This window comes from Gigantopelta aegis, chromosome 4 (genome assembly GCF_016097555.1).
Source record: "Gigantopelta aegis isolate Gae_Host chromosome 4, Gae_host_genome, whole genome shotgun sequence".
NCBI classification, from domain to species: domain Eukaryota; kingdom Metazoa; phylum Mollusca; class Gastropoda; order Neomphalida; family Peltospiridae; genus Gigantopelta; species Gigantopelta aegis.
The window spans coordinates 10230632-10251536 of NC_054702.1; the positions used below are offsets into that span (position 1 = coordinate 10230632).

At 35.8% G+C, this 20905-nt stretch overlaps 1 protein-coding gene across 1 annotated transcript in view; it reads right to left on the bottom strand.

Moving 5' to 3' along the window:
- The window catches only part of LOC121372645 (nuclear pore complex protein Nup205-like), a 74202-nt gene extending 53622 nt beyond the window's left edge, over positions 1-20580 (bottom strand). The window contains exons 1-16 of the mRNA XM_041499087.1: positions 20543-20580; positions 16292-16434; positions 15141-15312; positions 13476-13694; positions 12813-12898; positions 11673-11898; positions 10341-10508; positions 9841-9953; positions 8171-8233; positions 7566-7679; positions 6516-6635; positions 5931-6081; positions 4896-5092; positions 3933-4115; positions 3348-3392; positions 241-450 (exon numbers count right to left, since the gene is read on the bottom strand). Coding sequence (XP_041355021.1) covers positions 241-450; positions 3348-3392; positions 3933-4115; positions 4896-5092; positions 5931-6081; positions 6516-6635; positions 7566-7679; positions 8171-8233; positions 9841-9953; positions 10341-10508; positions 11673-11898; positions 12813-12898; positions 13476-13694; positions 15141-15312; positions 16292-16434; positions 20543-20573 — 2241 coding nt within the window. The 5' untranslated portion in view covers positions 20574-20580. The remainder of the gene's footprint in view (positions 1-240; positions 451-3347; positions 3393-3932; positions 4116-4895; positions 5093-5930; positions 6082-6515; positions 6636-7565; positions 7680-8170; positions 8234-9840; positions 9954-10340; positions 10509-11672; positions 11899-12812; positions 12899-13475; positions 13695-15140; positions 15313-16291; positions 16435-20542) is intronic.
- Positions 20581-20905: the final 325 nt, after the last annotated feature.

The window sequence follows — 20905 nt, forward strand, 5'->3', positions numbered from 1 at the left end:
CTGGCTGGAATTCTTGTGTGAAATTAGGAGAGTCAAAGACTCTTCCAGTCTAAAATAAACAGCTTAAGCACCAATTTTTTCTGATTTACTTTAAGGGTGTGAGATTGTAGTAGTTATATCCATGTTGACTGAAACATTGCATTGTATCAGTTTCTGCCACATGTAGTATTGTTATCTATAGAATTTGATTTGGTGGTATACACCGTATAGACAGTTGATCCACAAAAAAGTCGCACTAACCTTTTCTGTTGCCTTCCTGTAGGCCCTGGAGTTGAATTTGAGGAAGACGCTCTGAATTATGAAATCAAGGTACGGATCGAAGCCCGGTGCACGGAAACCAGCCCCAAGTCCCGCCGGTATCGGAATGTCCGTCAGAGTGTCAAGAAGCTGAAGAAATGCTCTAGTCATCGGGTACTCCTCATTCCGACTCTCTATCTCATCCAGCTCAACCTAAACATCAGACACGTAAACAATCATAAACAAGAAAAGAAATGTCCGTCAGTGTCGAGAAGCTGAAGAAATGCTCTAGTCATCGGGTACTCCTCATTCCGACTCTCAATCTCATCCAGCTCAACCCAAATATCAGACATGTAAACAAAGAAAGGAATATCTGTCAGTGTTGAAAAGATCCATTAAACTGGTAAACAAAAGCACACTGACCAGCAACCATTACATTTCTAAAACATAGCCATGGCAAATATTAGTTTAGAGAAGGAAAAAAAAAACTGCTAATGCCACATTTACTATTCAATCAGCTGCAAGGAGTTTTAAGTGTCTTTTTTCAATAGAACAGCACATGGCATCACCTTTCAAACTGATATATCAGCAGCGAGGCATTTTGCTAAATCCCAGTTTGTTCACCAAGCAGAATTGAACCTACTATCCAGTGCACTGCGGACAACCACTTTGTTATTGCTTCACATATTTAACAGGCTGCAAGGATTCCATACTTCCACGAATTCCAGATTCTAGGTCGAAGTGGAAGATTATGAGATGGAATCCCAATATATCTGTTTTAATAATAATTATAATATCCTTTTATATGTGTTTTAATAATAATTATTATATCCTTTTTTATCATTAAGATGAAGAAAAAATATTCCCCTAATTTAAAGCACTCAATCACGGATTTAGTAGGCCTTATTTCTCTAAATATGCATTATAAATGGAAATTACATTCATTTGGAATACCAAACCTAGTTATTGTATGATCCAAAACATTTTAATTGAACTACGATAGAGGGAATTCCATGACACAATTCATTTTTAAAATTTGGAAATCTTCTTAAAAATACGGCAAAACAGGCTCATAGTGATGAGGCTGTATATACGACAATCGTATAATGTATTTTAGAATTTTATATAAACAACCGCCGTGTATAGAGACTTGGCAAATGAGGGCTGGCTATATAATAAAATAATTCTTAAAAAAATTTTCAGGAAGAAAATAACTGTGAATACACTGAAATAAAATAATAAAGAGTCGGAACATGAACTCACAGTTTATTATTATTATTATTATCAGGCGCGTATGCATGGAATTTAGCAGGGGAGTCTAGACGGTTACGTTATAGTGCTTGGTTTGAAAACAGGTATGTTTTCCAGCGTCACAAATGTGGCATATAACCAGCAAATTATTTTGACTGATTGGCAAAGTGGTCATTCGGTTTATTGTACAGCGTCAAAAAAACAAACAAATAAATAAACAAAAAACAAAAACAAAACAGTATAGGGGCCTACTGTCGCATGTTTTTCCTTCCATAGGTTGGCTTAATTATTACTTAACCCAGTTGAATCCAGTTCTATGTGCAGGGACAAGTTCAGCCTGCCATTTGTGGTGTGTGCACACATTAATCTTGCATTTTTATAGCCAAAAAAAACCCACATAACACACCGCCCCCTCCACCCCAAAAAGGTAGTAGTATGCTAATAATAATAATAATAATAATAATACACTATTATATGTACTATAATGTTGGTAAAATAACGTCGCGGTGTGGTCGGTGGGGGGCGGTTGTTACAGAAACATTACATAAATTTAGAGGGGGACCCAGGAATGGCCTCAGCGTTACTGGTATAAAAAAATATGTATTTTGAGTTTTATTGCCACTTGCAATTTTGAGCATTTGAAATATGACTAAATACAGCAAAATAACCTTTTAATCATATTTATTTGCGGTAAAATTAACTTTTAATTTTTTTTACGTAATCAGTAATCAGTGAAAAATTATTAAGTTCAAGCCCTGTTGTTTTTTTAATTGTTTTTTTGGTTAGTACTGTAGGGGCAATATTACACTATTCATGTCTATGGAAAACGTACACAAAAGGGTCCACTAGATTCATATATTCCCCCCCCCCACCCCATCTCCCGTTCAGAAAACGCACTGTTCATACAGTATGTATTCCTCCTGTTCCAGATGGTTCAGTAATATGGATCATTCAAATACTTATAGCCAGCTCTCGTTACCATAGGCTATATACACGGCCATCGTATCTATAGTCATATCGTATATAAACAGTCTAGTTCAGAGTATTCTTTTAAAATGTAACAATTCCTATCCTAAGTCAGCTGTCATGGCATATTTTGCATTAAATGAATTTGACAAGGTGGAAAATGAAGGTGTTTGTGATCCAGATGTTTAGAGGGTTTTTTTTTACGACTAACGATAAATTTACCTATAGATGCAAAGGCCTAAGTAGTCAAGATTGTCAACGTTTATCAGGCTTCTGTTACTAAAATAAATTAATGTATAAGCTTATTATCATTCAGTACATGTTTTTATTAATTTCTAATAACTTATTTTCATTTTTTTATTTTTTTTATTACCCTACGTCGCAGAGGACAGTCAAGCGTTCTCGTTACACGAGCTTGGCCCGTCACGTGACTCAAAATAATACGTCACACCTCTGCTCTCCAAATAGCCGTTATTTTTCTCTGAATTATGGACTGTAGACGTAATTCAATTATAATTATAAAATATCAATAATAAGTGGAATATGCTGGTTATGTAGATGGTTCAATAAAGTATTTTTAGGTACAAATCAAACGTATATATTGTTGGGTCAATAATTAGGTCAACCATCTGTGATTGAGCGCCTTTAATGCCTTTTTAACACTGTTTCATTAAAAAAAGCAAAGTCACTAAAATATAAGTGAAAGCAACACAACCACATCTGGGGCCTAATTCACAAAGCTCTCTTAGGCTTTGTTAGACAACAAAGCATCCTCTTCGTAAATCTTTTAGCATTGCACCGCGTGATGGCAAAGTTGCGAGAGTTGAGTGAATTAGGCCCCTGATCCCTTGACATGCAGACTATTTAATTATTTTTGGATTTACAAATAATACCTGAATACCACCTCTCAGTTCGGAAGTGGCTGCAGTTGGAATAATCTGGAAATGAAGAGTTGAATATAATTAAATACAGGTAATCTTCAAATGTGAATAGATCAAACAATTTTAGTGCAATCAACTGACAGAGGCTTATTAGGCACATAAAACTGAGATGGCAAATCACCTTTTGGTTAATTCGTATTGTTATCTAACACAATATCATAGATAAAGGATTCATCACAAGTGTTTTTTAATCAAACAAAATATCAACCGAGTCTACATTAATTGGTACTTTTCTGACATTTGTCTCCAGAAAATCAATCCATGGAGTTCTCCCTAAAGCTCACTCTGAGTACTGTTTTCATGACTCATGCAGAAACTATTAATTCATATCATCTCAAACCAAGTCGTATTCAATCTCAGGGTATATTTTCCGTATAGGTATACAGAAATCTGATTTCAGTAAACGAAAATCGTGCAAATCAAGTTAAATTCCCATGAATTAATCCTTAAAACACAAGCTACCACATTCTTTGTTAAGGCAACAGCTATTAGGAAAATATTAGAAAATAAAACACCAAACTGGAAACCATAACAAACCTGAGTAGCTTCAAGAGTCTGCCAGATATTGGCCGCTATGGTTGGGGTCTTGGCCAGGGCCGACAGAGTGAGAAAGAGTTCCGCTTTTAAAACTGTTGGGATGTTACAGCTGACAAGACCGAATATCACCCCTATCACGCCCCACTGCTGAGTCTCACAGAATGCCTCACGACAGTTCTCGTTCTAACAGAAAAAAATAACAACATTTAAGGATTATTTAATGAAGGATGATAATAAAATAGTTCTTTAAATCTATTAATAAATGCCTTGCGATGCCCCCATTTTCTTGCAGGTAGATTAAATGTAAGGTGCAACACTTTTATGCATATTGTCTGAGGCGAGGTCAAAATGTTTTGCAATTATAACATTTGGTTTAATTAAACTTGTAACTTAAAAGAACTGGATACTATATAAATTAAGCTCATAATGTGTTACTAATGAATACCTGAGCACCAGTGTACAAAGTAGCGGTAAAGTTGTACAAATAATTTTTAAGATTAACTTAGATTTTAATAAATATTAAAGTGGCAAGTTGACCAATTTGAGAAATTTGCTCCAACTTAATGATGAATAAAAAATATATTATTAATTTTGGCACGTGAGGTTGATAAAAGTATTCATATCAACTTTTAGCGAGTGATCATTCCACTACATAATACTAAAAAGCGTGTTCGACCAATTGGTCATAACTTATGAGGGCTGACCACTTTCATTTTCCAGTACCAAAACCTAAATTCCATGTCAATTGAGGTCTTTAAAATGATATCTGCAAATTCCATAAATTTTCAGGATTTCCACGACTTACGAACTCCCTTACTATTTATATTGTATCAGTATGATTTGGTATTATATATACTGTGTAAAACTTAACTATCTGCCTCATTAATTAGATAATTATAATTTTTTATGCTGTTATTTTTATTTTACTTTTTTCAAATTTATTTAAAAGATTTTGCTTATTACCTGTTCTGCGACACACTTGGTCAGCTGCAGAACGGCAGCAATGGCGTCTTGTTCTGGAATCTTGATTCCCTTGATGGGCGGGGCGCGGTACATGTGTGAGGTCTCCATGGCACTTGTGGTCTCGCGCCGCAGGGTCGAGAAGTACTTGTTCAACGAGTCAAAGATGTGATCCCATGACACGGAACCCGCTGATCCACCTGAAACAAGCAACAGATGGATGGATGGATGGATGGATGATTTATTAATCATCGGCTATTGGATGTCAAACATTTGGTAATTCTGACATACAGTCTCGGAGAGGAAGCTTGCTACGTTTTTCCATTAGTAGCAAGAGATCTTTTATATGCATGATCCCATACACAGGATAGCACATATCACGGCCTTTGATATACCAATCGGATGGATAGATGGATATTGAGTGGATGGATGAATGAATGAATGAATGAATGAATGAAATCACAACATGAAAACTTCATCAGCAACTGGGTATCGGGTGTTAAATAAATCATTAATTGAAACATAATATATTATAGAATGAAGGAAGAAACAAATGAATTAACATTTAAAAAATCAATTAAAAGACACTGGTGCCAACATTCACAGGACAAAAACAAACTCATTGAATTGTGATGTTGAAATAAATTTCATGATATTCTGTAGTGATCTATGTGACTTGCTACTGAACAGATTATTCCCAGAAAAGAGACAGTTAATATGACTTTTTATATCATGTAGGTCACTGAGAAACTCAAAATAATAATTCTTGCAATTTACATAGGCCTGAAATGCCAATAATTTTTGTGGTATGAAAACACCAATATGACCATGAACAATAAATTCAATAAGGTTTCTCATTTATTTTTTAAATCTCTGCTAAAGAAGACAGATTCTTTTGGGGATGGGGGGGTGAATAAATCCCGTATATCCATATATCTAAAGCCTATCACGGTGACACTTTGAAGTAAGGTGTAGGGGTGAACACGGCCTACATCTGGCTCTGCACCCGAATGAGCTATGTGAAATGACAGTACTAACCTGCGTTGACTCCGTTCATCTTGAGGAGGTGGAAACAGTGTTGAGCTGACTGTGGGCCGCGTGAGAGACCGGTGATCATGTTGATGTACGGAACGTACAGCGGGGGAGGAAGCAGGTCACCGGCCAGACGAACAAACTTGTACAACGCAACCTGGAGTAACAAGAGAAACTACAAACTACAAACTACCACCCCTAGATTACACATGGAAAAATACCAATAGTAAAACAATATTTATACAGCATCGTATTTATGAAATATGCGGAAAAATACAAACAGTAAAAATAATATTTAAAATGTATTGTACTTCAGTTACATGTGGCAAAACAAAATAAGTGAGAGAGAAAGAGAGACAGAGAAAGAGTGGGACACTGACAGAGAGACAGACAGTGGGCAGGGCTCAAACCTAATGGTGACAACAACGGCAGCTGTCATAGTTGTCATATGAATTGCTGCAAGTGAGGTTTTTAATTTTTAGTTTATGCTATAAAATTTACTTATTTAACGTGCTGTTAATATTGCCATAGGTAACACATTTTTAAGCTCAAGCTCTAAAATCACAACAGGTATAAGATCTCAACACGTACCTGTCTGGGTGGAGGACGATAGTTGTACATGGATTCGTGGAGCCCGGAAGTCTCTGGTGGACACCAGTATTCTAACGAGAGCTCTAGTCCAAGCGGGTCCTTACTGTACAGATCAGAAATCTGCAGTGAAATAAACACGGTCTGTCATTAGTTATTACTACTAAGTGTGCTTATTTTATCTCCTCATGTTAGGGTTTTACCAATGAAAGTCCATTTAATAAATTTTTACCATACACTAGAAACCATTAATTTTTTTTAAACATATTATATTTATTTAACTTTATTTGCTTTAATAAGTTCATGGTGTTTTGAATGAGTGAGTGAGTGAGTGAGTGAGTGAGTGAGTGAGTGAGTGAGTGAGTGAGTGAGTGAGAGTGAGTGAGTGAGTGAGTGAGTGAGTGAGTGAGTGAGTGAGTGAGTGAGTGAGTGAATGTTTAACGACACCCCAGCACAAAAATATACATCGGCTATTGGATGTCAGAAAACGTAAGTATATGGAAATATGGAGTTTTTAGACTTGCAGGTGTTACGGTCTATTTGATGCCACAAATGTAACTTTTGACCGAAGGCTCACAAATCTAATAACTCCTAAAATTATGTCCATTGTAAACTGAATCGTTTTTCTAAAGAACTGTGTATTTGGTATTTCTTGAAAACACTGTAGACCTTTGAACCATCAACTTGGACTGTTCCAATTGCTAATGACATTAGTTTCTAATGATGTTTTTCCGGGTGTTCTTTTCATCCGATCCCAGGAAAAGAATGTAATTAACCAATCCCAATAGAGAACACACTCGCTATCAGTTTACAATATTTATACAATTATGTAAAACCACAGTGTATGTGTTTTGAAGTAAAAAATCAAATCAAATTTACATTTCAGCACAGTGTATTCCTTCAATATGTACAATTTTATTTTGAGTATCAATAAAATTAAATATTGTGCCAATGGTGTGAAAAGTAGTAAACGACACATTTTTCAGACATGCACAAAACACCTATGCAAAATGTCATTTAGTTAAAAAATCAACCCTTCTACAAAGTGATTACCAGCTGAAACATGTTCTCGAGGTCTCGTCTTTGAGGGGGAACTTCTAACCCTTCCGCCTCATGTGCTATGATGATGCGTGCAATTTCATCTCCACGGTTACGGAGCTCCTTCACCTGTCATACATCAACCACAGGCATAATAATTAATCTAGGTTAATCTCCTTTTAAAACTAATATAGTATTTATTTTAACAATATAAAATGTTTACACTTTAGGGTTTTTTCATCAATACAAATATTGTTTTAAAAAATAGGCAAAATATTCACAGGTTTGTTTAAAATATGTATCGGTCTATTTAAAAATGTTAATATTTAAGTGCCAAAATCTCATTCATAAATATTTTGCTTTTATCAAAGCTTTTAATCAACAAAATATATACTATTTTCAATTGCATAGACAAACACCAGCCTGTTTTCAAAATTTAAGTGTAAATTCCTCAAACTGATTTGTTTAAATCACTGGAATTCTAAAAACAATATATATTTTTGTCAAAACATGCCTTGCTTCTGATTAGAAACGAACTATTTTGTGTCCTTGTATTTCACTTCTGTTACCTGATATAACTCAATTATTAATAAATAATGAAAAACCGTAGTTTGACTTACCTTGAGTGGCATGTGATATATAAAATCTGTGATCAGTCCATGTATACGCTTGGTGAAAAACTCCTGTAATGAAAAAAAAAACCCATATCAGGTCATCTTAAAAATATTTTTGATTTACGGTAATCCATATCTCCCTTATAAGTACTTGGTGGATCATGTGGTATTAATATTTTATTTCTTAAATATATTCTGTGGTTTATTTGATAAATTAACACAATGTAACACAAGAAAAAGCGTCTACTACTGCTTCAAACCATGTGTGCAATGTTAATCCATGAAGTTTTAAAACATGAAAAACTGGCCTGCAAGAACGTGATCTCATTTATAAACAGGCTAAACATTTTAATCTAAATTTTAAGTCCCAAACTGGCTACTACACAGTGAAATACACTAGCCATAACGGTTACTGATATCATAACACCACTGTCTACTTTCTCTGAGCAAAGTTTTTAAATAAGCAAATATCTTCGATGGGGTAACAAAGTAAAAGTTATCTTCCTTATTACTGTTACACAGACATCTATTTTGGACACCTTGAAAAAACCCCACTGAACATTAAAATTCAGCATTTTGTTTATACATACTGCTGACCTTTATGTTCTTTTTTCCAAGGTAAGGTTTTAATTATTTGAATAAAAAATGTTAATTCAATAAAGCAAAGAATATAACACTAGCCAGAAAGCACTGAAGTATTTTAAAATGTAAATGATTCCGTTGAGCTTTTCAACAAGGAGGTTCTTGAGCTGTAGGCTCAAAACATCTCAGTATTTACCACAAGTGGTACTTTAAAGGCTGTGGTATTTGTCGTCTATGGAAGATCTATTCCTGATCACAGAAAAATGTAGCAGGTTTCCTCTGAACACTATATGCATGGCTTCTAGATTATGGTAGCCCCACTCCCATGGCTAGTGATATTCAATGTTAGGCTAGTAAATAACTACTATTGCCATGCCAGACATGGCTTCTAGATTATGGTAGCCCCACTCCCATGGCTAGTGATATTCAATGTTAGGCTAGTAAATAACTACTATTGCCATGCCAGACATGGCTTCTAGATTATGGTAGCCCCACTCCCATGGCTAGTGATATTCAATGTTAGGCTAGTAAATAACTACTATTGCCATGCCAGACATGGCTTCTAGATTATGGTAGCCCCATTCCCATGGCTAGTGATATTCAATGTTAGGCTAGTAAATAACTACTATTGCCATACCCAATGGCTAGTGAAAAAACAAGGTCAAATGCTGCAGTTATTTGGTAAATATGAATATCCTGTACCCACTACCACCATCCAAAATTAGTGTGTTTAAGCTCTATCTCCCTCTTTAGGTGACATATCCGATTATCACTATTAATTAGTAAAATTGTATTAACTTAAGTAAAGTAGGACTAGTGAATTTTTAATCGTGGCTAGTAAATTTGTAAAATACTGATCCCACGGCTACTGGATTTTATAAAAATTCCAGAATATGTTAGAATTACTAAATGTCTAACTTCAAATAGCCAATGATTAATTAATCAATGTGTTCTAGACGTGTCACTAAACAAAACAAACTTTGTTAGGGTTTTTTTTTTATCAAAGAACAAGAAAAAGAACAGATTTCGGGTAGTACTAAAATCTGGGAACTAGGAAACGTCCAGACATTTTTAAAAACTCTCTATGTACTTACATCTTGGTGGAAGTCAGGTCGTGACACAATGGCATCTTTGAGGAATGCGAACACGTCATTATCAATGGCAATGTCCAACAGACTCTCATCATCCTCAAACAACTCATTAATGCCTGTAAGTAAAAACACAGAAACGTTTAACAACACATCAGCACATTGGGTAACTAGCAAGACTTTTATTCCCTGTACATTACTGCTGGCAAATGGGAACATTTAAGTTATGCACTTACTGCTTGCAATATTATTTTATGCATATTAGGTTTGCTTTTTATCTTGTATTTGTATTTAAAGAAGTACAAATTATTGTTCTTTACATGACAACATGTTAGGTAATAGATTTTTTATGTAACTGGCCAAAATATAGGGCCTTTAAAAATTGGAAATGAAATAGTACACAAAACACCTTGCACTCCTTCTCGACTCCTTATCAAATTCATGTTTGGGTAATGTGATCTTAGTACACTATAAACAGCTTGTCTGAGTAAGTGGGCAGGACGGACCTGAAGCTAATGGGTACTGTGACAGCTGTCTGAGCATGATTCCCCAGGCAAACTGCGCTGTAGCCTTGATTCCCGGAATCACCCAGTGCTGGTTCGTCGACATCAAAACACGATGAACATCAGTCATATAAGATGTGTCCGATATCACAGGCAGTTTCTCCACAGTGCCTACAATATCAACATCTTAAAACATTAAACACATTCATGATTATAATCTTTTATATTACAGTAGGAATTTTTTTTACAAGATAGCATGCTTGAACCATGAATTGCTTAAAAAGTAATACTTTGTGAAGGTGTAAATAATATTTCATGAGTTACTGTATACGTAAAAGTAATATTTTATTAATTACTGCAGATGTAAAAGTAATAATATATGGATTAATGAAGGTGTACAAATTAATACTTTATGAGTTTTCATTTCATTTCAACTTATATTCGTGCTTATATCCAATTAAGGTTCAAGCACGCTGTCCTGGGCACACACCTCAGCTATCTGGCCTGTCTGTCCAGGACAGTGGGTTAGTTGTTAGTGAGAGAGAAAGAGGGTGTAGTGGCCTTACACCTACCCATTGAGCCCTTAAGAACTTGCTCTGGGCTGGAGCCGGTACCGGGCTGCGAACCCTATACCTACCAGCCTGCAGTCGGATGGCTTAACCACTGTGCCACTGAGGTCGGTTTTATGAGTTAAAGCAGGTGCAAAAGTAATACTTGACGAGTTACCACAGGTGCAAAAGTAATACTTGACGAGTTACCACAGGTGAAAAAGTAGTACTTGACGAGTTACCACAGGTGCAAAAGTAATACTTGACGAGTTACCACAGGTGAAAAAGTAATACTTGACGAGTTACTACAGGTGAAAAAGTAATACTTGACGAGTTACTACAGGTGAAAAAGTAATACTTGACGAGTTACTACAGGTGCAAAAGTAATACTTGACGAGTTACTACAGGTGCAAAAGTAATACTTGACGAGTTACTACAGGTGCAAAAGTAATACTTGACGAGTTACTACAGGTGCAAAAGTAATACTTGACAAGTTACTACAGGTGAAAAAATACTTGACGTAATACTTGACGAGTTACTACAGGTGAAAAAGTAATACTTGACGAGTTACTACAGGTGAAAAAGTAATACTTGACGAGTTACTACAGGTGAAAAAGTAATACTTGACGAGTTACTACAGGTGCAAAAGTAATACTTGACGAGTTACTACAGGTGAAAAAGTAATACTTGACAAGTTACTCTGGGTGTAACAATAATGCTTTATGAGTGGCACAAAAAATAAAATATTGACTTATGGCACATGTTAAAACTCAATATATTTGTTTACTTTCTGCATCTTCATGGTCAAGAATGCCGACATCAAAACAGTACAGCAGAGCTAACAGCAGACACAGAAGAACTGGTTCTAGCGTATTGCTAGCTGTGACAGAGTTGTCTTCCCTTAGGTGCCCAATCAGGCGGGTGGTGTCTTTTTTACTGAGCGGCTGCTGACAGGCCAGACAAAACACACACTCAGCCAGGGATAGCTTTATTTCCTCAAACAGATCGGTTACCTGAAGAAAACAAAACATTAGAGAGAAAAATTCTTAAAATATACAAAAAAGGTTCATGGATTAGTTAATTAATTTACATTTGGGTTAAATATATGCACATACATTACAATGCAGGTATCGAACTTAACAACGGCACCGACAGCATTTGCCGTCATTGAGATATAAATTGCCATAGGTAGAGAGAGCATTACCGAAAGCACTTTTGTGCCATCGGTAAAGCTCCCTAACAAAGGCAAAGTGTATACACCTGGTGTACATTAACTGCCAATATTTCATTTGAAATGTCTATATACAACAAAATAACCTTTCAGTCATGTTTATTTGCTGCAAATGTCACTGTAAAAAATATATTGCCAAAGGCAGGCTCAAAATTGCCATCGAGTGCCCCTTTCAGCTGTGGCAATTATTTTTAAAATTGTCGTGGGAGACAAATTCTTAAGTTTGAGCCCTGCAATGTTCTTCTTAATTAGCCTACCATTTTACAAATCTACAGTACAGAGCTCGCCCGCGGTGTTTGGGTCGTAGGATCAAACTACCTAACCAACCCAATGGATTTGTTTTCTTCTAAACCAGTGCCCCATGGCTGGTATATTAAAAGCCATGGTATATGCTGTTCTGCCTACGGAAAAGTGCATACAAAGGATCCCTTGCTGCCAGTGGGAAAATGTAGCAGGTTTCCTCTGAAGACTACATGTCAGAATTACAAAACGTTTGACATTCAATAGGCAATGATCAAAGGTTGTGGTATGTGCTGTCTTGTCTTTGGAAAAGTGCACATAAACAATCTCTTGCTGGGTGTTTCCTCCAAAGACTACTAGTTAAAATTATCAAATGTTTCACATCCAATAGCCCATGACTAATTAACCAATGTTGTTTAGTAGGGTTGTTAAACTAAAAAACAAGCTCTGACCTACCTGTTTCTTGTGTTTGGGCGGGCCCAGAGCTCGGTGTTTCTGAAGTTTATCCATCTCTAGTGTAAGATCCATCGATTTTATCAAGTCTAAAAAAGACATAAATATAAACATTGAACATAAAATCTCTTCCAATATACTAAATACATCAGACCCATATCTACTGGCACAACATATCTAGAATATTCCATAAATAACTAAATCACTGTTGCAGAAACAATTAGAATATAAAACAGAAACTATAATATGTCCAATGTATCTTTCAAGACTTCTGTTGCCCATTACTTTTCGGGTTTAAATAGCTGTATCCTAAAACAAATTGTGTAAAACAGAAACTATAATATGTCCAATGTGTCTTTCAAGACTTCTGTTGCCCATTACTTTTCGGGTTTAAATAGCTGTATCCTAAAACAAATTGTGTAAAAAAGACAACACTAAATGTCTAGAATTTTTTTAATAAACTGCATTTTATAATTGTGGCAGTGTACTCCAATTAATTTTTTTAATTTATTTTGTTTTTAAAAACAACACTGACATGAAAAATCTATTAATACAAATAAATTTGGTATAAAAATCCAATCATTATTCATATTCAGGTTTTTCATTAATTTTGTAAGAACCAGGTATAATAAGTATCTAATAGTTAAATGTTCATTCAGTACACACCCAGAATATTGTTGACCAAGCCTTCTTCTACCAGTTGGTCAGTAAACGAGCTGACCAATGCAGACACGTCAGTGGTCACTCCTACTGTCCAGGTTCGTCCTTCTCGGGCCTGAAGTAACGTCCTGAGAGAGTTAACGATGCTGCGGCGACCGTCGTAATACAGGAGAACGGCCACCAGGCCCCGCGTCAGTCCGGGATAGTTCGGCAGTTGTTGCTCACCTGGAAAACAAAATATCTCAGTACATTAAACACAGCTGTCATTCATCAAATCGCCAAATGCAAGTTAAAGTTGAATTTGGTGAATATATGTCATTACTAATTCACCAAAAAGAGAATTCAAAAAATGTGCCGTTTGTAAGTGTTCAACTCTTTTTTTTATAATTCTGTTTAGCTAAATGTTACTTGAGTTTGGCTAGTTTTCTGATCAAATTCGCCAAATCGTTGTTAATTTTTGGCATTCAGCTAAAACCCTACAAACACAGGAAAACAATATTTGCTTTAACTACACCTCAGCACATTTTTAACAATGGCTATTTAGTATTTTTGACTAGAGAATGAGTAAACACCCATTACTGCTAAGCAGACTACACATACCAAAAAGAACAGGTAGGATCTTTTATATATTCTCTTTTCCAAAGAGATCAGGTCATAGAATTTCAAATTGATGGGAAACACTTTTTCGGTTCCGTACCTTGTGATCATGGGAACCCGGAAACTATTTTTAGGTTCCGTGAAAACAAGACATGCAAACCCATTTTTAATACCATTGTCACTGCATTGATTTAATTTATTGCGAAAATATGTGCAAAGAGATACCTTTTAAAACTAAATATAAAGTTGATTTTCGACATGCCCTCTTAGTAATATTTGACTCGTAGTCTTAGGGGAAACATGCTACATTTTTCCATTAGCAGCAATGGGTCCAGTGAGGTAGTTCGATTCTATGACAAGCAACTTGAGCAACCTTTCTACCAACTAAGCTAACTCCCACCCCTTGATTCGTGGGGTAGTTTGGAATGGGAAAAACCTGATAAGACAGGTCTACAGATAACGATTAATCCCACAGGTTGTTGTTCTTCAGGTGAGCTATTTATTATGGAGTTACATGTTACCTCACAGATTCTTAAAAGCATAAAAAATATATATATGAGGCACAGCTTAAACTGATTATCAAAAAGTTAATTCAACTATTTCATGACAACTACTTATTTTTCACTGATTAAGAAATAAAGTTAAATTTTTTGTTTTGTTTAACGATACCACTAGAGCATATTGATTGGCTACTGGATTAAGAAATTAAAAAGTTATAGAGACCTAACCAATATTTCAATGGCACTAATCTAGCAGGCAAAATGGCACATTTGTTTGCCAAAGATTGGCTCAAGTTGCCATGTTGTTAGCAACAGTGTAAAGTTGAAGTTGCCATTAATTTGAATACTGATTTCAAAAACAAAATCATACAAGAGACATCAAAACATTATACTTTAAAAAAAAAATGACACATCAAAATAAAGTTTTATGCATTTTTAAATTCATAAAAAAGAGGGAGGTGGGGAATGGGGAATTCTTCTATAGTCACAACAATGTTTATGAATCAGCCAATGTGTCTTAAGGTTTCCCAAGTTTGACTACCACTAAATCATAAAACATTTGTAAAACTCCAACCAGCCATGAGTAGTTCCACTGAAGCCAGTTCATCCATGTCGAAGAGGTCAGACAGAATGAGAGACTCCATGATGAACTGCTGGGAGAAAGTCTGAGTTCTCTGCTCGCCGCGCAGAGGGATGCCTTCGGTCGCAGACTTCTTCACAATGTTCCGGTGTACAGGATTCTTCGCCTGCAAGCAACACATACAGACTTTCATACTCTGAATCATCCACTAATTTTCCATTACTGTTCCCAAGTATAACAGACAGTCATAGATGAAAAGAGCCAAAACAAAGTGGTCTACATGTAGAGTCAGACACAAACAAAGAAATGGAAAGTTCATTAAATGAATTTATTATATGAATTATGATTTATTATTAATGAATTTCAAGAGGATGCATATTTATTCTCAAAGAATACTGTGTGTGTAAGTGGTGTGTGTGCATCCGAAGGTGTACTTTGGTGATGAGTCTATAATTGTAGAGTTTTGATAAAGAAATCAAGGACTAATGGAGTTAATACCACATTGAGTACAGTATGTGTATAAATTATTATTATTCTTGTGTTGAGTTATTATAATTTTTAACATAAAAGTCATTATTGTGCTAAATGACTGTTTTCACAGGAAATATACTACAATAACCTTTGTGATTGGGAACAATACACTGTATTATCCATCATTATGACATCACAAACCTTGCTTTTCTGATAATTATGTGGAGAGTACAACTTGTTCCTAACAACAGTCTCCAGACTTTCTGCCAGAAAATAATTTGATGGTAGGACATAACGTAACAAAACAGGGCTCAAACTTACCGATGGCACCGACGGCAATTGCCATTGTTGAGATATAAATTGCCATAGGTCTGGAGCATCATTGGCAAAACAGATTATAAGTGTCGCTACTAGGTGGTTATGGTTTTGAACTCTTTTTCATGTACTTCGATAAAGTTTAAACAGAAATTCTCTTAATATAATCTTTCTAAAACTTACAAAAAAATGTATTCATTAATTTCCAAGATTTTAGGGTAGGTAATTTTACCCTTAATACACTCTGGCAGAAAGGGTGTTTTCTGATTGGTTCCTATGAAAACAGCATGAAACCAAAGTGTTTCTCGTGAAAATGACATTCAAAAGCATGTCTTAATGTCAAAAGCGTATGTTTTTACCGGTGTTTTGAGTAGCGAGATGAAATCTGGTTTGTGTTTTCTCAGCGACATCTCTAGATCGTGAACCGATCCCGGCTGATGTTTGAATATAGCTGCAACCACCACATCGTACAGGGCACGATACGGACTCCATAGCCGAGCTCCTGCAAAACAACAAGGAAGGAAATGGTTTATTTAACCACACACTCAACACATACACATTTGTTTACGGTTATATGGCGATGGACATATGGTTAAGGACCACACATATATTGAAGGAGGAAACCGGCTGTCGCCACTTCATGGGCTACTCTTTTTGATTAGCAGCAAGGGATCTTTTATATGCACCATCCCATAGACAGGATAACACATATCACGGCCTTTGATGTACCAGTCGTGGTGCACTGGCTGGAGCGAGAAATAGCCCAGTGGGCCCATTGACGGGGATCGATCCCAAACCGACCGTGCATCAAGCAAGTACTTTACCACTGGGCTACGTCTCACCCGACTGCTGCAAAAGAACACAGTATATTTGTCTGGTTATTATATTTGAAAGTAATGACCAGTTAGATTTAATCTTTATCTAATTTATGATTAGTCAGCTAGTCATGGTGAAACTTAATCTCCTTCAGAACAAAAATGGACAGAGGCTCAAGTATTTGAAAAAATAAACAGAAATGATGTGATAGGTGCTATGGAACATTTTGTCATGATTTGCTATATATGTTAGATTCTGAAATAATTACATAATTCCAAAATGTTAAATAGTAGTTACTAATCAATTTCAAACTTTGCGAGTGTTAATACGAAATGTTGATTTTGCATGTAAATATCACATACTATTAAATATGGATGCAACCAACCTGGGTCTAATTATGATATACCTGTTCTATAAACAAGCAAATCTCCAGATATATATATATATATATAGACTAGTTTCCCCGTCTTTTGACCAAATAACCATGTTATGTTAACAGCTTTAGTAGGCAGCTGAAATTATTTTCAGCAGCTATAATCCTCAGTGTTCTCGGTGGGTGAAAATTAAAGGAGGGGGGGGGGGTTCTCAATAAATCAAGCAAGTAATGGGGTGGACGGCTTTCACACCGAGGGGAGTGGGCAACAATACTGAATAGTCTTAGACCTATGGGGCAAATACAAGACACGTGTGCAGCAGAGATGTGGGGTCTAGACTAGCGATCTAACATAGGCCATACGGGCTCCATACGGGCTCTATTAATAGAATATTTTGCATGAAACGAACAGTCTAGGGCTACTATGATATGGGTCCATCACATGCAGGGTTGAAATATTATGAACTAGTGGTTGAAATGATGAATCCAGAGAGGTTTAAGGGGGGGAAAAAAATCATAATAATAATTATTATTACTATTATTATTATTAAGTGGTGGGGGGGGGAGAGAGTGAAAATTCCACCGTTTCAACGTTTTTGAGTCTTGAGATAACTCCTGCGTTCATTGTGCCATCTAGCGGAAATTACAACGTAAATACTTCCATTTTGTGAGTGACCCGCAACTGGCGTATCAAGTGTGTCCCCATTGAGGAGTTACGGTAAGTCGTTTGCAGCATCACTTTTCATAAAACTTGTTATGCACAATCAATATATGTTTCCTCTACACGTACTATAAAATTTCAAAGGATATAAATAGAAAAACATCAAAAACTTCATCTCTCTTGTTAAACGTCTTCTTTTTTTTCATGTCGTCTGCTCGTGTAAATTTCAACAGTGGTTATGTAGCGGTGTCCAAAAACAAAACAAGACTGTATCGTCAACGTCCCTAACTGCATTATGCTTCAAATTCCGTTCACTTTGTTTTCTCGTGCACGGTTCGCACAAGCAACATCCGATTTGTTGTCATCGGCATGTCGTTCATTTATGAGGGTTTTCTTCACAGTTCAGGAACATTTTTATAAACAATAAAGTTGAGAAAAATAAGTATCTAAATACAAAATTTTGCAAACCCCTGAAACCATTAATTTTACTAAGTCGTTTTTGTTTATTCCTTAAAATTACCAATATCGGGTCCACATGACTCGTAGAAATTGACTTAAAATGGAGAAAGATGAATTAACATTCGATGCGTGTCACACGACCTCACACGTGCCAGATCAACAAGGCCAAAGAATTTAATTTTTATGATTTTTAAGACCCCTGTTGTTAGAATTTGTTTTCAATTATTACATTCGATCTGCAAAAGGCATGCTACATTTTTGTGCCTTTATTGTAGTGAATAGTACCAGTTCCGGATCACTTCTGGTTCACCTGTAGATACCGATCAGTCTGTCGGTATATTAAATATTTAGTTATTTCTAATGTAAATTTCATGAAAAAAAATATTCCAACAAACAAATAATACATGTTTCTTGAAATTGTACGTACAAAAAAACTGTAACAATAAATTCTTGGTTTTGTTTTGGATGCCGATACATAACCACTGTTAAAAATTTACACGAGCAGACGACATAAAAATAAAAAGACGTTTAACAAGAGAGATGAAGTTTTTGATGTAAAGACACATAGGCCTCTTTTATAAACTGAAACTAACATTTTAAGTGTTTGTCCACTTTTGTCTCTCACGTTATATTTGTAGATGTAATTTGCCATTCGTACACATACAGCTGCAGTCATTCAACAGTAATGCTAATATAAATAAAATGTTGTTTTTTAAAATCCATTTTCCTTTAATTCGGGCAAAAATCAGTCTGCCCTGCCCACTTACAAAAATGGGAGCTCATATGGCGTATGTTAGATTGCCAGTCTAGACCCCACATCTCTGCTAAAATCGCTGCACACGTGTCTTGTATTTGCCCCATAAGACTATTCAGTATTGTTGCTCACCCCCTCAGTGTGAGAGCCGTCCACCCTATTACTTGCTTGATTTATTGAGAAAAAAAAATACAAAAAAAATCGAGAGTGGTCTGCGTCGCATGTGCCACTGCACATGCTTTTCGCATACTTGACTGCTCGACTTTGGGAGAGCGGGGGGAAAGGTCCTCTTATAATCTCTTATACGGCTTCTCATTTCAACAGTGTACCACTATATGGTGGATTATTTTTTCAGTGGGATTTTTGTTTTATACAATCGCATTCTGATGCAGGAAAATTATCGGTATATTCGCAAGGTCAATCTAAGCTAGCCCTAGCCTTTAGACTGTCATTGAAAATAATTCTACATTCAGAAGCAGATCCAGGAAATGGTTTTGCGGGTGTGGGGGACTAACCAGAAAAGGACAATTGGAACAACACGTTAAAAGGGCATCCCAATGAAGGAATTAAAAATAATAATAATAATTCCACTTTGTGACTGTTTAGTGTGTAGGCCTATCACTATATTAATGAGGGGTCTAACCGTCCTGCTTCAAAATTACTTGCTTAATTTTAATATTATAATAAATACTAAGCAGTTCCAAAGTTGATATTTAGCTGATATGTCATTTCTTTCTATTTCCAATAAAAGGTGTGGATTTTTCAAGCCTTTAATTCAAAGTGAAGATCGTTTCAAAGTAAGTACTTCTTGGTCTCAGTGAGCTTGAAATAGATCACAATATACGATTAGGGTGGGGAAATGTGATCGTAATCGTTATTTTGACCGCAATTTCGTTCCGAGCAAAATATCCTCGGAACCGTTGTCCAGTAACTGCGAATGGCGGAATGGATAGACAGGATAAACCTCGCCATTGTGCTTGCACGCGAGGTTTATCTTGATGAACTAGGGTGTAATCAGGGGGGTGGGTACCTCATGCAGTTGGAAATGGTCATAAAAAATGTCAAGCAGGATCCACAAACGTACAGAAAGTGCTAAGATGTTGTTGGAAATAGTGCTTTTGAAGGCATAAGCCTCAAATTTCTAAAGTGATCCGGAACTGGACAAAGTGATCCGCAACTGGCGTAAGTACGCCAGCTCGAACAACATTGTTTTTGGTGTTAAATGTTTACCTAAATTTACATTTTATATCACTGTTTATTTATATGGTTGATTGTCTTTATTACCAAGAATTTCTTTTAAAGTCATACGGGTACATGTTGCCATAATTCACAATTTTGTTTGAAGTGATCCGGAACTGGTGCATCACCTGTATCGGCATAATCATGATATTCTCATAAAATGAATGGACGCACTTCAATGTGGCAGTTTCTTTCAAAAGAGACTTAATGTCAAATATGGTTCCAAACATATTACGCGTAACTAATACATAATATTTCTGTTTTCTTCTCATTTTGTGGTCATAATTTTTATTTTATTTACTTCTTACCCGAATTTACCGCCATGCTGATGGTGGCCATTTTAAACCGGTTTCAATTTCCGGTTTTGTTTGGGATTTTTATTTATTAGTTTCCTCTAATATATTCAGAACATCGTAGTGTTCTTTTTTCTTACAAAAATATAAATATTCGAAATACCTCGTTCTTTTTCAATAAATTATTAATTGTATGGGATTTTTAGACATATTATGACTATTTTCCAACAATATAAATAGTCTGTGATTACAAAATTGATAGTTTGGCCGTTTTAAATGGTTACTTGAAGTACTTGTAGTGCAGGTGTCTAAAAATAGGTTACATTGGAATTCCCCAGAAAGGGAATTTCCCATCTGCCTCGTTTTAATGTCAATCCC